This window comes from Leptosomus discolor, chromosome 2 (assembly GCF_034619465.1).
Source record: "Leptosomus discolor isolate bLepDis1 chromosome 2, bLepDis1.hap2, whole genome shotgun sequence".
Classification (NCBI taxonomy): Eukaryota; Metazoa; Chordata; class Aves; order Leptosomiformes; family Leptosomidae; genus Leptosomus; species Leptosomus discolor.
In genome coordinates this window covers 95073437-95085571 of record NC_141392.1, presented here as the reverse complement: position 1 = coordinate 95085571, position 12135 = coordinate 95073437, and the positions used below count along the sequence as shown (strand labels likewise).

The 12135-nt window shown below is 36.8% G+C and overlaps 1 protein-coding gene across 1 annotated transcript in view; it reads right to left on the bottom strand.

Annotated features, from left to right (window-relative positions):
• Nucleotides 1-5966: 5966 nt before the first annotated feature.
• LMBRD1 (LMBR1 domain containing 1) overlaps nucleotides 5967-12135 on the bottom strand; it is an 88143-nt gene continuing 81974 nt past the window's right edge. Inside the window, exons 15-16 of the mRNA XM_086461494.1 lie at nucleotides 6446-6537; nucleotides 5967-6283 (exon numbers count right to left, since the gene is read on the bottom strand). Coding sequence (XP_086317620.1) covers nucleotides 6164-6283; nucleotides 6446-6537 — 212 coding nt within the window. The 3' untranslated portion in view covers nucleotides 5967-6163. The remainder of the gene's footprint in view (nucleotides 6284-6445; nucleotides 6538-12135) is intronic.

Sequence of the window (12135 nt, the reverse complement as noted above, 5' to 3'; positions counted from 1 at the left end):
AAATCTAGATTCAGACCCTACCTAACTTCCATCAAATGTTCATCTCTGCCACATTCCAAATAGCAATATAGCTCTTACATCTAAATCATCAGGAGAATGATTCTATGAAGAGAATCATAGAATGGTTTGGGTAGGAAGAGACCTTTAAAGGCCATCTAGTCCAAACTCCCCCGCAATGAGCAGGGACATCTTCAACCAGATCAGCTGCCCACTGATGTCAGAGAAATCCGATACCCTGTCAGCAACAAAAGTCCCTTTATAGATCAAAACTTGGGAACCTACACACCAGGTTTAGGTCCTGTGCATCTGTTAACCAGCAAGCTCCTTTTTAGCACCCTAGCTTTGCATACATCATCCTGCAGCATTAATTCTGTCCACAGTGAGAATCAGCCTGGAGTGAAGGAGCATCTAACTTTGAGATACCAGACTGTCTAAAATTGAAGTAGTGTTGAGCTCTACAGTGCAAGCTGTAAGTTCTTCTGTGGATCTAGCACATGGAGGAGTCTTTTCTCTCAACCTCTTGTCTATGAAAAATTGCTTCTTCAAAACACATTCTTTTCTAGAATGACTGCATTAATTTTTCAGAAAAGTATTTTCAAATACACAAAAACCGCTGGCACGTTCTGACTCCATTCGTTAAAAGTTCTTTTTGCTTCAATTCCTCCATGAACTGGAAAGGAAAACAATTTGTTTTATGTTTTCCTTAAATACTTCAAGCACAAAGCAGCATGTTCCAAGTCACCTAGGATCTGAACTCCCACAGGTGGTTTTCAGTAGGAGCTGCACCCCGATTTTTGAAAATGCTACCCTAAAATAATCCTGTTAGTGTCCATACAACTTAAAAGGCATATTTTCTTAGCCAAAGATATTAATAAAAGTATCACTATTTCTCCAAGATCAATTTCTTAAAAAAGTACCTGCTTCATAGTTGGGGAAAATGAGGATTCCTCTAGAGTTTGTTTTATAGTTGTAATTTTTTTTTTTTCTCCATGCACTAGAAAGATATGTCCATTAAGAATTTAACTTTCAGGTTCAAATAAGAACCTGGCCTACATTCAGGACTAGGCACCTCAAAACAGAAGAAAACATTCTTTTTGACAATAAACTGAAGCTTTCTTCACTGGCCCATTCCAAAAGAATAGTACATGCAATTCAGATACACCTGCCATCAGCATCTTGGCAATTTCTATTCGGAAAGGTTGTAAAGTCATCAGGCAATAATGATGCAAATTTGCACTGTTCCAACTTAAAAGTTCAGAGAAGAACAACCTAGAGAAGTTAAAGACGTGTAGACATGGCACTTAGGGACATGGTTCAGTGATGGACTTGGCAGTGCTATGTTAATGGCTGGACTTGATCTTAAGGGTCTTTTCAAACCTGAATGATTCTATGATTCTAAGTTTAGGACATAAGTAGTACTTTTAAATTACACATGAAGTGTCAAAACCAAACATTCCAGTCCCAGAGACATTCCTTCAAGTGCTTAATACAGTAATAAGTCCATAGGCTGCAAGTTCTGAGGGGTGGGGGGAAGGGGGTGGAGTATCATAGACACTCGCATCATTAGAAGTCCTTCTTGCTGTCCTGACTCTGAAATACTCTCAGTTGAAGTGATACACTTACTAGACATAGCAGAATTTTCAAACTCTATATAGCTCACAGTAACATCATGATTTACGTTTAAGTAGCTTAGCAGAAGTGCCATTAAATCAATCTATATTTTACTTTCTCGCAAAGTAAAATACATCCTGGTGAAAAGCCACATATCCAGACTTGAATTTGAGTAGGAACTACACACATGTTCAGCTTCATATTTGCTTTGAATGGTCTCACAGTCTCTACCATTACAGAAGATCGGATTCTTCACAATAAGAATTTCAACATCAAAAAAATTTGAGTTGTATGTTTTACAGGCAAAAAAGCAAATACTTGTATAACGAGTAAAATTAAGGCTCAACATTAATCAGCTGTTGTAAGTGAGGGTCCCACATGTCCTTCTGGGTGGTGAACACAGGAGGATCAGGAAACTTAGCAGATCTGTGTGGCTTACCTCTAATATTAGCCCTCAAGAAACTAAATTCTTCTGTCTGACCCCCTAAATATATCACTCTTCCTAGAGGTAAGTCTGGAAGACAGCTGTAAGTATGATTTTGTTAAAAGTGCTTAAATTGTCTGTTTATTTCAAAGAAATAATCCTCTTTATAGCTATAAATTTGATTGAAGTGCTATCACTCATGCAATCTCTCTGAATAGGAGGATGTTAAAATTAGCCCAACTTCCAGATTATTTCTAACAACCACATCTCACTAAAGCTAGTCAAGAACACTAGAATTCAATTAATTTAATTACCCAGAATTGGCAAAGTATCTTAATTTAGAAACAGAATTTGTTTTAAAATTTAGACTACTAACAGCAAATGATATCTTACCACAATCAAAACAAGTTTTTTCTTTTAAGAAGTATAGTCAAAACACACATTTACAGGAAAAACAGTGATTCTTTGTTTCATTTCTTAGCTTTACCTGCAAGAAAGCTGACTTTGCAGAAGGTTGCAAGAAAACAGGCCTACACTGATGTAAGAAGATGTATTAACAATATGAACTACAAGCTTCAAACTAAGAGCCTGAAAAAAATGTTACAGCTTGAGTATTTCAAATTATTTTAGGAAGGCACGATGCTATTTCCTTTGTTTCATCTCTCAAGCAGTGCTTTATTTCCCTATCCATACCCAGAACAGTTTCAGTGCTGACATAATGGGTTGAATATCTACTTCCTTACATGGAGACAAGTTAACTTCTACACTTAATCAGTTTTCTTAAACACTTCAGCTGTAACTCTGCCACACATACCAACAGTTCCCACTATTTTAGGACAAACCACATAATAGTTTCTACAAGGGGACATTTTTCAAAATGCTGCTGTAGGCCACTGTCCAACTCAGGAACTTGTGTTGAGAAAGTCAAATAACAAAACTGCTGTGAACCCAAATACAAATTCTAAGCAGAAGACAACACCACAAAGAATCTGAAGAGTTATGGCTGCACTGATTATTCAGAAGCAAAACATGAGCATTGAAAGGGTTCACTAATTTGTAGCTTAAATTGTAATATTATCTGAGCATGAAATTACCATTCTATGTGGCATGATACCATTACAAGTAGGCACTACCTAGAAGCAGATTACTCTCTTGAGTGCACAGTCTCAAGTTCACCCTGAATTCTTTTCCTGAAGTCAAAGCAGAAAATACAATAGAAACAATCAATCATACCACAAGTTCTGCCACAGCAGGGATAACTGTGAAAGAAAACTGGTTTACTTGCAAATATTTTACAGAAGACAGCATAAGAGACAACTAGGAAATAATACACTGGAAGTTCTGCTTCTTAAACTTCCTGCAAGTATTGATCAAAGCTGAGTATTTAAGCCAGGACCATCTTAAATTTCACTGCTACTTTTCTTCACTGTGTAATACTGGATGTACAAATCCAGTTGGCAAATTCATCATGAAGTAAGCTTCAAAAACACCTCTAGTTCATTTTAAAGGCATGGTATGGTTAAAAACGCCAAGTTGCCATCACATGAAGTGTTGATTAGGGATGAATTCTTGAGTGTATATTCATTAGTCACATTAATGTATACAAAATCTTTTAAAAACTTGCCAGTAAAATGGTTTATTGAACTCCTGAGAAACTTTAGTGAGAACGTGGCAGGTGAAGAATAATTCTGATTATAAATGCTGACAGTTATTTCCTGCTTGTATGACAGGGTGACAGCAAATGTCTGAAAGAACTTTTGAACTCTCATGCAGAAGCCTGCTTCTTGCTAACTGCAACAAGCGATGGGCTATTTGTAAATCTGGTTAACACCTGGATCAAAAAGTGGTACTTATTGAATCCTCCAATTAAAGAGACAAAGCAACCAAGCCAAAGGCAGATCATTGGATTTCTGATTATAGACGATTTAGACAGGAAACATGACTGGATTAGGAAGAACCTGGAAATGAAGAAAAGCCTGGAAACAGGGAAGACTTATAGCAACTTACGCATAGGGACTGGCCAGGAATCTTGGCCAGCCACCCCTAGGTCTGAATGCAACACGCAAGCAGCTACATGGCACAAAACCAACACCTTCCTGCCAACCTTCCCCAGACAAGCAGCAATCTCCCCAAGGAGAATTTAATATATGCTGGATACAACTCTGCAAAACTGAGTATCACTGCACAATCTTACACTCAAAGATAAACCAATCTGTACATGATACAGCCAAAGGAGGAAGTGACAATTATCATTGGTTAAAACTAAAGATGAAATATGAACAAAAACCCACAAAAAAGGAGAACATCTGAGGATTAACTTTATTTAATTAGCTCGTGTAAGTTTTCCACCAGGGCAGCCACAAAGCAGCATACTCTTAACTTCCCAATATCCTCTGGATGCAGCTTCCAGACAGTCAACATCAGGTTCCACCTTTCATTTGAGTTACTTGAACTTCTTAGGAATAATTCCTTGCAAGTTTCCCCAATGGTCATGTTTAAATAGCGTTCAACTAATTCTAGTCAAAGGGAGCTCAGCCAGCCTAGTCAAGTTTCAGTACCTGCTATGAGTGTCTGATCACCTTCCTGTCCTTTCAAACATCTCACTTGTGGCAAACAGATTAATTGCTTTAGTTGAGCAGACTTGACTGCATATTTGCCACTTATGATCAAGCTATAACATCATTCTTCCAGGTTGCAAATAAATATGTACATTATTGGAGCAGTTGGCACAGAAGGCTTGTTAAATACTTCAATTTTGTTTCTGTAAGAGTCCAAACACCAGTCCCTTGTGTTCATACATTAACTAAGCAACCCACCTAAGACTTCTTAAAATACTGAAACTAAATTAAAATTCAGAAGTTCCTGAGAGCCTGCTGTTCTGAAATACTGCAGGAAGAGGCAGACTTGTTTTTGAAATAACTGAATAGAAACCTGTCAGTTTTAAGAGTTTGCAAACATGTAAGTAGGACATTATATTAATAATTTCCCTACATTTCAATACATATTTAACAATTAGTCTTATAAAAAGATTACCTAAGTTACATTTCCATGTGCTTGCATGGACTATAATTTCCCACAGGTAGGACAATCTCTACTTGTAAACATTTTCTCTTCAGAGTCTGTCAAAGGATATCTGCAGATATTTTTCAGCCTTAGAAATATAGCTCAGTAACTATATAGCTAAAATAACATTACTTTACAAAGACAAGATGACAAAAATATTTATGAAGTGTGTTTATATAAACATATTGGCTTGTAAACAAGTTGACAAAATTTACATTAAATTCTGAGAGAAAACTTCAAACTAGACAATTTGCATTAAAGAGAAAAATAAGTTAAAGATTAATCACATCTTAATTATTCCATTGGTTATTACCATGTCAGGCACCTGGCAGTTTCAGAACTGAACTGTACTAAGACACTGCAACAACGCTGAATATTGTAATTTACATGAATGATTTCCTTTAATAGATCAAAAGCCACCTCATAGTTACCTGAGGATTTCCATGGTAACTCAGTGGGGATAACAGTATGAAAGACTTATTCTTCACAAACTGGGAACTCACAACTTAAGTGGATGTTTTTAGCATACTTTAAGGACAGTCTCTTGTTAGCTACCGTTTTATATGGGAATCCCAGAAATGCCAGCAAAACTAATTCAAGAGTTAAGTCACATCCTTCTGAAAATATAAACCCCATCCAAATCTTTCTAGCAATGTTTGCACCAGCTGTTTTACAGGATTCTACCTAATTTTATTTATAAACTTGAATAAAAAGAAGTCCTACAAGTTAGGCATGAAAGTATTTTAAAAAAACCTAAGTTAACAGAAAATAATCAAGAATTATGAAATAGTTACAACAGTTCACCAAATTATACATCGGAAAGTCACATATAAGTTTAATCATAAAATATTTTCTATGTATTATTCAATACCAGCTTCAATATTTGTTCTGATGTAACAGTGACACTCAAGAAGTGATATTCAGTTTTTTACCCCTTTAAGTGAGTACACTTATTTCCTCTATTTTTACAGGTGCAAGGATGCTTATTTGGATATCAATTCCACATGGGTATGACTTTAAACATAACTTTAAATTACATTTTTCCATCTTGAAGGCAAAGGGCAATCAACGGTAATAAACAGACAGTTCATCATCACTCATGTCAGAGTCATCTTCATCCACTTCACCTTCAATGACTGATTTCTTGCCTTTGCAGCATGAAACAATTAATCCAATTAAAAAGACCTGCAAATTTAAAATTAGTAAGAGTTACTGTTATTCAATTAAGGGGCATACAAAGGCAATATATGTAAAACTAAATGGCAGTGTGGTGATGCAAACAATTCAGTGACAAATACTGTAAGTTATCCAGCTCAATTCAGTGATCTTTATAATCAAAGTACTTACTGCAATGAATGCCCAGTTTCCAAAGTAATAGGCAGCACTGAAGAACCAGAATTTATGAAGAAAGAGGTATGTCCGAGTAACAATACACTGATCTAAGAGGAAAGCAAACAGTACTGATTAACACAGAACAAATAAAAACCAGCTAATTCCAATTTACAGGATAATAATTCAACAGTTTTGGAGAATATTCAGCTCTGAAGAAAAATTACACTCCATAAACTCAAATTTACTCTCCTCTACCAAGAAGGTATATACAAGAGGGATATTTGTTATTATGGGAGAGTGAAGGTGAAAACAGGTAACAATAAGGTAAGAGTTACACAGGAAAGCCCATTACTATTGTGTACAATTTCTCCAACAAATGTGTCAATTACTGCCTGTTCTGACAGACTCCAGTTACTTCCCATTTTAGATTAACTGTAGCCATAAGGAGAAGATACAAAGCAGATGCTGTACTAAAACACACATTTTAGTACTTTGAAAAAATGTCTCTCTACCAGGGTTGCCTAAGTTTTGTAAAAAATCAAAGTCAATTACAATGTTGAGTTGTGTAGGCAAAAAACCCCCCACATACTGGGCCTTTTGTGACCCAGACAGCAGAGGGCTTTTTTTGTACCCAAGACCTGACAGCACTGCTTAAATCCTACTCCTTCTCTAACACCATAAATAGAGCCACATCTGAAAAAAACTAATGAAGTATTCTTCTCAATCATGACATGGCAGATTTTAACAGAATTAAGAATCAAATTGTCAAGGCATTTTTAAGACTGCAGACAGAAGGCACAAAAGCTTGTATGGGACACTGAGCCTGTAACATTCAACAGGTCATGTTAGGGGGCAGCCAGCAGGACACACGAGACAGCTGGCAAACCTCTCTAGTGCAAGGAGGGGTGCACCGAGTTCATGCTAAGGTATAATGTGACCTCCTGTTTTTCTCATTTACTATGCTTCAAACCCCACCTAAAGCCCATTTCAGAGCAGAAATTGGTATCTAAACAATTTGAACACTAGAGAAAGTAGGAAACCCACAATTGCCTGTTCTTCCCTCAGTTCTGACCCCACATTTGGAAACAGCCCCTAGGTGCAGCTGAAGTACAGACTTCCCACCCAAGTGATATGCTGCTGCTTATATAGTTTAACTTTTAGCAGCCACCTAAAAAGTGACAAGCTGACAGTCATCAGTTTCTGAAGGTAAATATTTTATTTCAAGATTCCACTTTCACATTAGATAACAAGCTGCTTTAACAATACCACATGCTATAGCTCACTGTTTCCTGGAGGGAGAACAGTTAAGAAGGTAAGGACAGGTCTTTTTCAGGAAGGTCTGCCATTGACCTTGCCAGGGTCATCCCCCCAAACCAAATCCCTACAGCATCTAGAATGATTGTATCTGAACAGAGAAACTACTCCATACCCTCAACAGTTCTCCAATGACTTATACTTTGTAAAACTAACAGAGTAATTTAAAATATTGAGTTAAATACTACTTTATGCAGCAGACTGATTTCTGGAACCTATTACTCAGTATCAGCAGACAAAAAAAATAAGTTAAATTTGGATTCCACTACTACTCGACACAAGGGATACAACACACAAATAGGCATAGTCTGCAGATAATTAAAGTGCAAACCAGCTTAATTAGAGAAAGCATGCTTCACCACTAAACACATACAGAGTGAAAGCACAAGGAAGGAATTTGGCTGAACTAATTCTTCCTGGTTCTCCAGACTAGATCTCAATTATGCAGAGAAAACCGATAACCCCCCCACCCCATCCCCTTTAACACCACTTAATAGTACCCACCCTACAAAAGAAGAAAAAGAATTTATCAAGTAGCACACCACTCACAACACTGCATTATTTGCTAACATGACATGTCCACAGAAAAGGTGAAGTTTCTCACATAATAAGAAATGCTGGTAAAGTGAAGATGCTTCATAATTGCAAATAGTATTGTCAACACCATCTGCAGCTCTCCAGCTGGTTACTTGAATTAAAAAACAGCTAAAAGATTTTCAGATGGCTCTCTACAGTAATTGTATTAAATAGATGATGGTAAATATTTTAAAACAATTTGACCTTGAAAATATTTCCATGGAATGTGCCACAAGTTCAGCTAACTACATTTTAGTTACCCCTTCTGAACAAAGATATTACTAAATAGGCTGACATAACATGACATTTTAATCAACTTATTCCTCCATAGGACATAATTTAAAACAAGTTATAACAAATTACACGAATTAAGATAACTACTTATTATCCAGAATGATCATTGGGAATATTACTGATACATGTTGATCATTTCAAACAAAAGTATACATGGAAAGCTACCAAGCCTCCTACAGATAACTACCACCACTTTAAGAATACAGCATATTACATACTGCTGACCAAGCAAAGCCAAACAGCCAGGATTCAAAACAACACAATTTGTTAAACAAAGGATGACAAGTACTAACAGCCATGACTACCTGGAGAGTCAGCTATATTTTATTTCAAGTCCATTCATGAAGCTTTTCATTCTGGTGAATTAGAAAACTTAGGTTCAATGTACTAATATTTTCAAACAAAGACTTCTTCCAAGAATTGAATTAGCTAGTTTAAGATTAATCACAAGGATAAACAAATCTGTTGATAAACAAATCTTAAAGCCTAAAAAGTTATTTCATGTAATGAAAACTCAAATTATGAGAACTTATTTACAAATAATGAAGTCTGTCTTTTCTGCGTCTCAAAATACTGTAAGCTTTCACAAGAGCTTATAGAAGGAAATACTTTCCTATGGAAGAGTTGTTGTGAACAACACAATTTAAAAAACATTGGCATCCTTTGGGAGTCAATACTGAGGTGCACACTTGTTTTACCTCTTCATTAATCAACTGGACAACAAAACAGATTACAGCCTCTGTAAATTTGTAAATGTAACTGAATACCAGGCTCCACTAATAGAAGTACAGCCAACAAGTCCAGGAAAGTGATCGCTTCCTTCTGCTCTGACTGGAACCGCATCTGTAACAGCACCATTTTGGACTCCTCAGTAAGAAAGAAGCATTGACATACAGCAGTAAGTCCAGTGGAGGACCACTGCAACAGCTAGGGCACACTGCATACAACAAAGGTGTGTTTGTTCAACTTGAAGTAAAGGTGTTTGCAGGTGTGTCTTACTGCTACCGCTGCTTTCTAGTGGGGGCCAACAAAACACAGTGAGATTCTTCCTAGACCTGCACAATAAAAGGACAACTGATGACAGAGTTGCAGCAAGAAATGTTCCCACTAGATAACAGTAGAAGCTTCACCATCACCATAGTTAAAACATTGAAGCAGGCTACCCAAAGCTGTTTCAGATTCTACATCTGTGGAGACACTGACAACTCAGGATCTGAGCAACCTGCTCTCCTTGACCACGCTAGGAGGTTGGACCAGATTACCTCTTGAGGTCCTGTATATGCTCAAAAATCACTACAATCCAAATTACATGAAGGTAGATCTAGAAACAGAGATAGATCTAACACTAAACATGGTATTTTGGACAGAAAACCCAAACTGAGAATGTCATCCACAGGACAGATGAGGTTTACATGCCCAATTTAAAATACACAAAACTACTTGCAAAGGAAAACCTGCTGCTTTACTGTGCTAGAACATATAAGCATCGCATACTCCAAATCCTAAAAGCATTGAAGCCATGCCTTCAGGTATCCAAGAACACTTAGTGGTTTATACTGCCCTGCTACCAATCATTCAAAAGCTGTGTTGGAAAAAGCAGCTGCTGCTTGCAGTCCAACTCAACTTGAATTTCAAGAAAAGGTTTGATGTGTTTCTGAACTTAAATTATACATCAAGTCACAAAAGGTTTGATATTTCACCTGGGAAAGCATAATGAAGGGGAAACCACCATTTCTTCCTTACAGGCATTACTTCTGGGCCTGCATCTGGCCTCACAGTTTAAATCACCTAACCTGGATATGAACATCTACATGGGATGATGGTTAGTGCACATTTCTGGTACCTCAGATGCAGCAGAATTGCAACAGCTGTGTGACATCTTAAACAGAATCTTTCTAGGGTTTGGTTGATTTCCAGATATTATTTCTTATTGTGTTACTGAGATACAATGACACATCTATTTTTTTACTGCCATTCCTGTATGCTTCACTTGGGTTACATGACTTAAGACAAGCAGCATCTCATCTTCAAACAAACAACATTCCTATAGGTCAAGTCAGTTCTACATTACAATAAAACAAGTCAACTGCCTCTGAATTGTTTTCAGAGGCTCATGTTTTCTTACTACGGCTTTTCTGCAACAAAGTTAAAATGCATTTGACAAAGAGTAAACAACTAGAGCAAGAACAGTTAGTTGGCTTTGGATGCTGTAACTCGTAGAACACAGCTAGACAGACCACTCCTAAACACCTTCTTAGATGTTATCTGGCACCTACAAGTAGTATTAATATTAATGTTTTTCTCTGCCAGAAAAGTGTATTTTCCTCTATCAGTATTTTAAACAAAGTGAGAAAAATACTACAATTCCTATGAACTGAGCAGGCACAAGGCAAAAAATTCAGGCTTGAAAACAGCCTCAGAGAAACATGTCTTTACTTACCAGAAACTAAGCAACAGCAGAAGATGAAGCAGCCTTTGGATTATTTTACTTGAAAGATCTATGATAGCAAATGTTTTACTCGATGGTAGAATGATTCCAAGATAGGTATGCCCCTTAAGGGACTCACTAAGGTAAACTAAGGGCTCTGACAAAGCCCTTGTTATTTTTATACTGGCAACATTTTCTTTGGAGCAACATATGTACTGCTTCCTCAAAATTAAAAATAAAAGAAATTTCTTAATTGGCTATCATCTTGGACAAGAAAAATGTGTTGTAACTCCAACCACTTATGAAAGACTACTGAAATGCGTAAGACCAATGAATTAGCTATATGTAGCTTAGAGTACATAGAGTAAGAGTCCCATTATTTAGTTTTGTCTTGCTATTCAACATTTCACTAGGGAAATCATGCAAAGAGTTATAGTCAATTTACAGTAATGAAACTCCCCAAAACAGTCAAGTAACTTGGCCTGCACAAAGAAACTGCATTAAGGAAGTTAATGGCCCACAAACACCCACGACACTTCAACTAGGTCATAAACCAAGTGACATGTAATGGTCTAAGACCCCTACAGCCATATTCCATATTCATGACTGCATAATGTCAAACTTATTTTTCTCTCAAGAAGCATCAACATTTCCACTTCTAGTATGAATACTAGAGTGATCAGAATCCCTTTTGACCATTGTAGGGAAAGAGTGCTACAGTACTGTACGCAATCTTGAGACATGTACTGATTTCCCATTTAAAAAAAATTCAAACAACATACTGGAAATAAGCAGCAAATAAATCTTGAAACCTCAAGAGAGTTCCTCCTCCTGGATTTCTTTCTGGTTCTGGCTTTGGTCTCAGACCAAACTTATTCAGATGAACAAGACAAAATGAGTTTCAGGAGCCTTTGGATATCTGGAGGCATATTATTAAGTTTTGCAATTACAAGTTTCCCCTCTGCTCTTTTACCTATCATCTCACAACATAGTATCTTCATCGGTATTTCAAGTGTTAAGGTCAGTCTAGGGCTTCCAATTTCCACAGAAGTTTATGTTTAAGATCGTATTTGACATATCACTTTCACAAGTT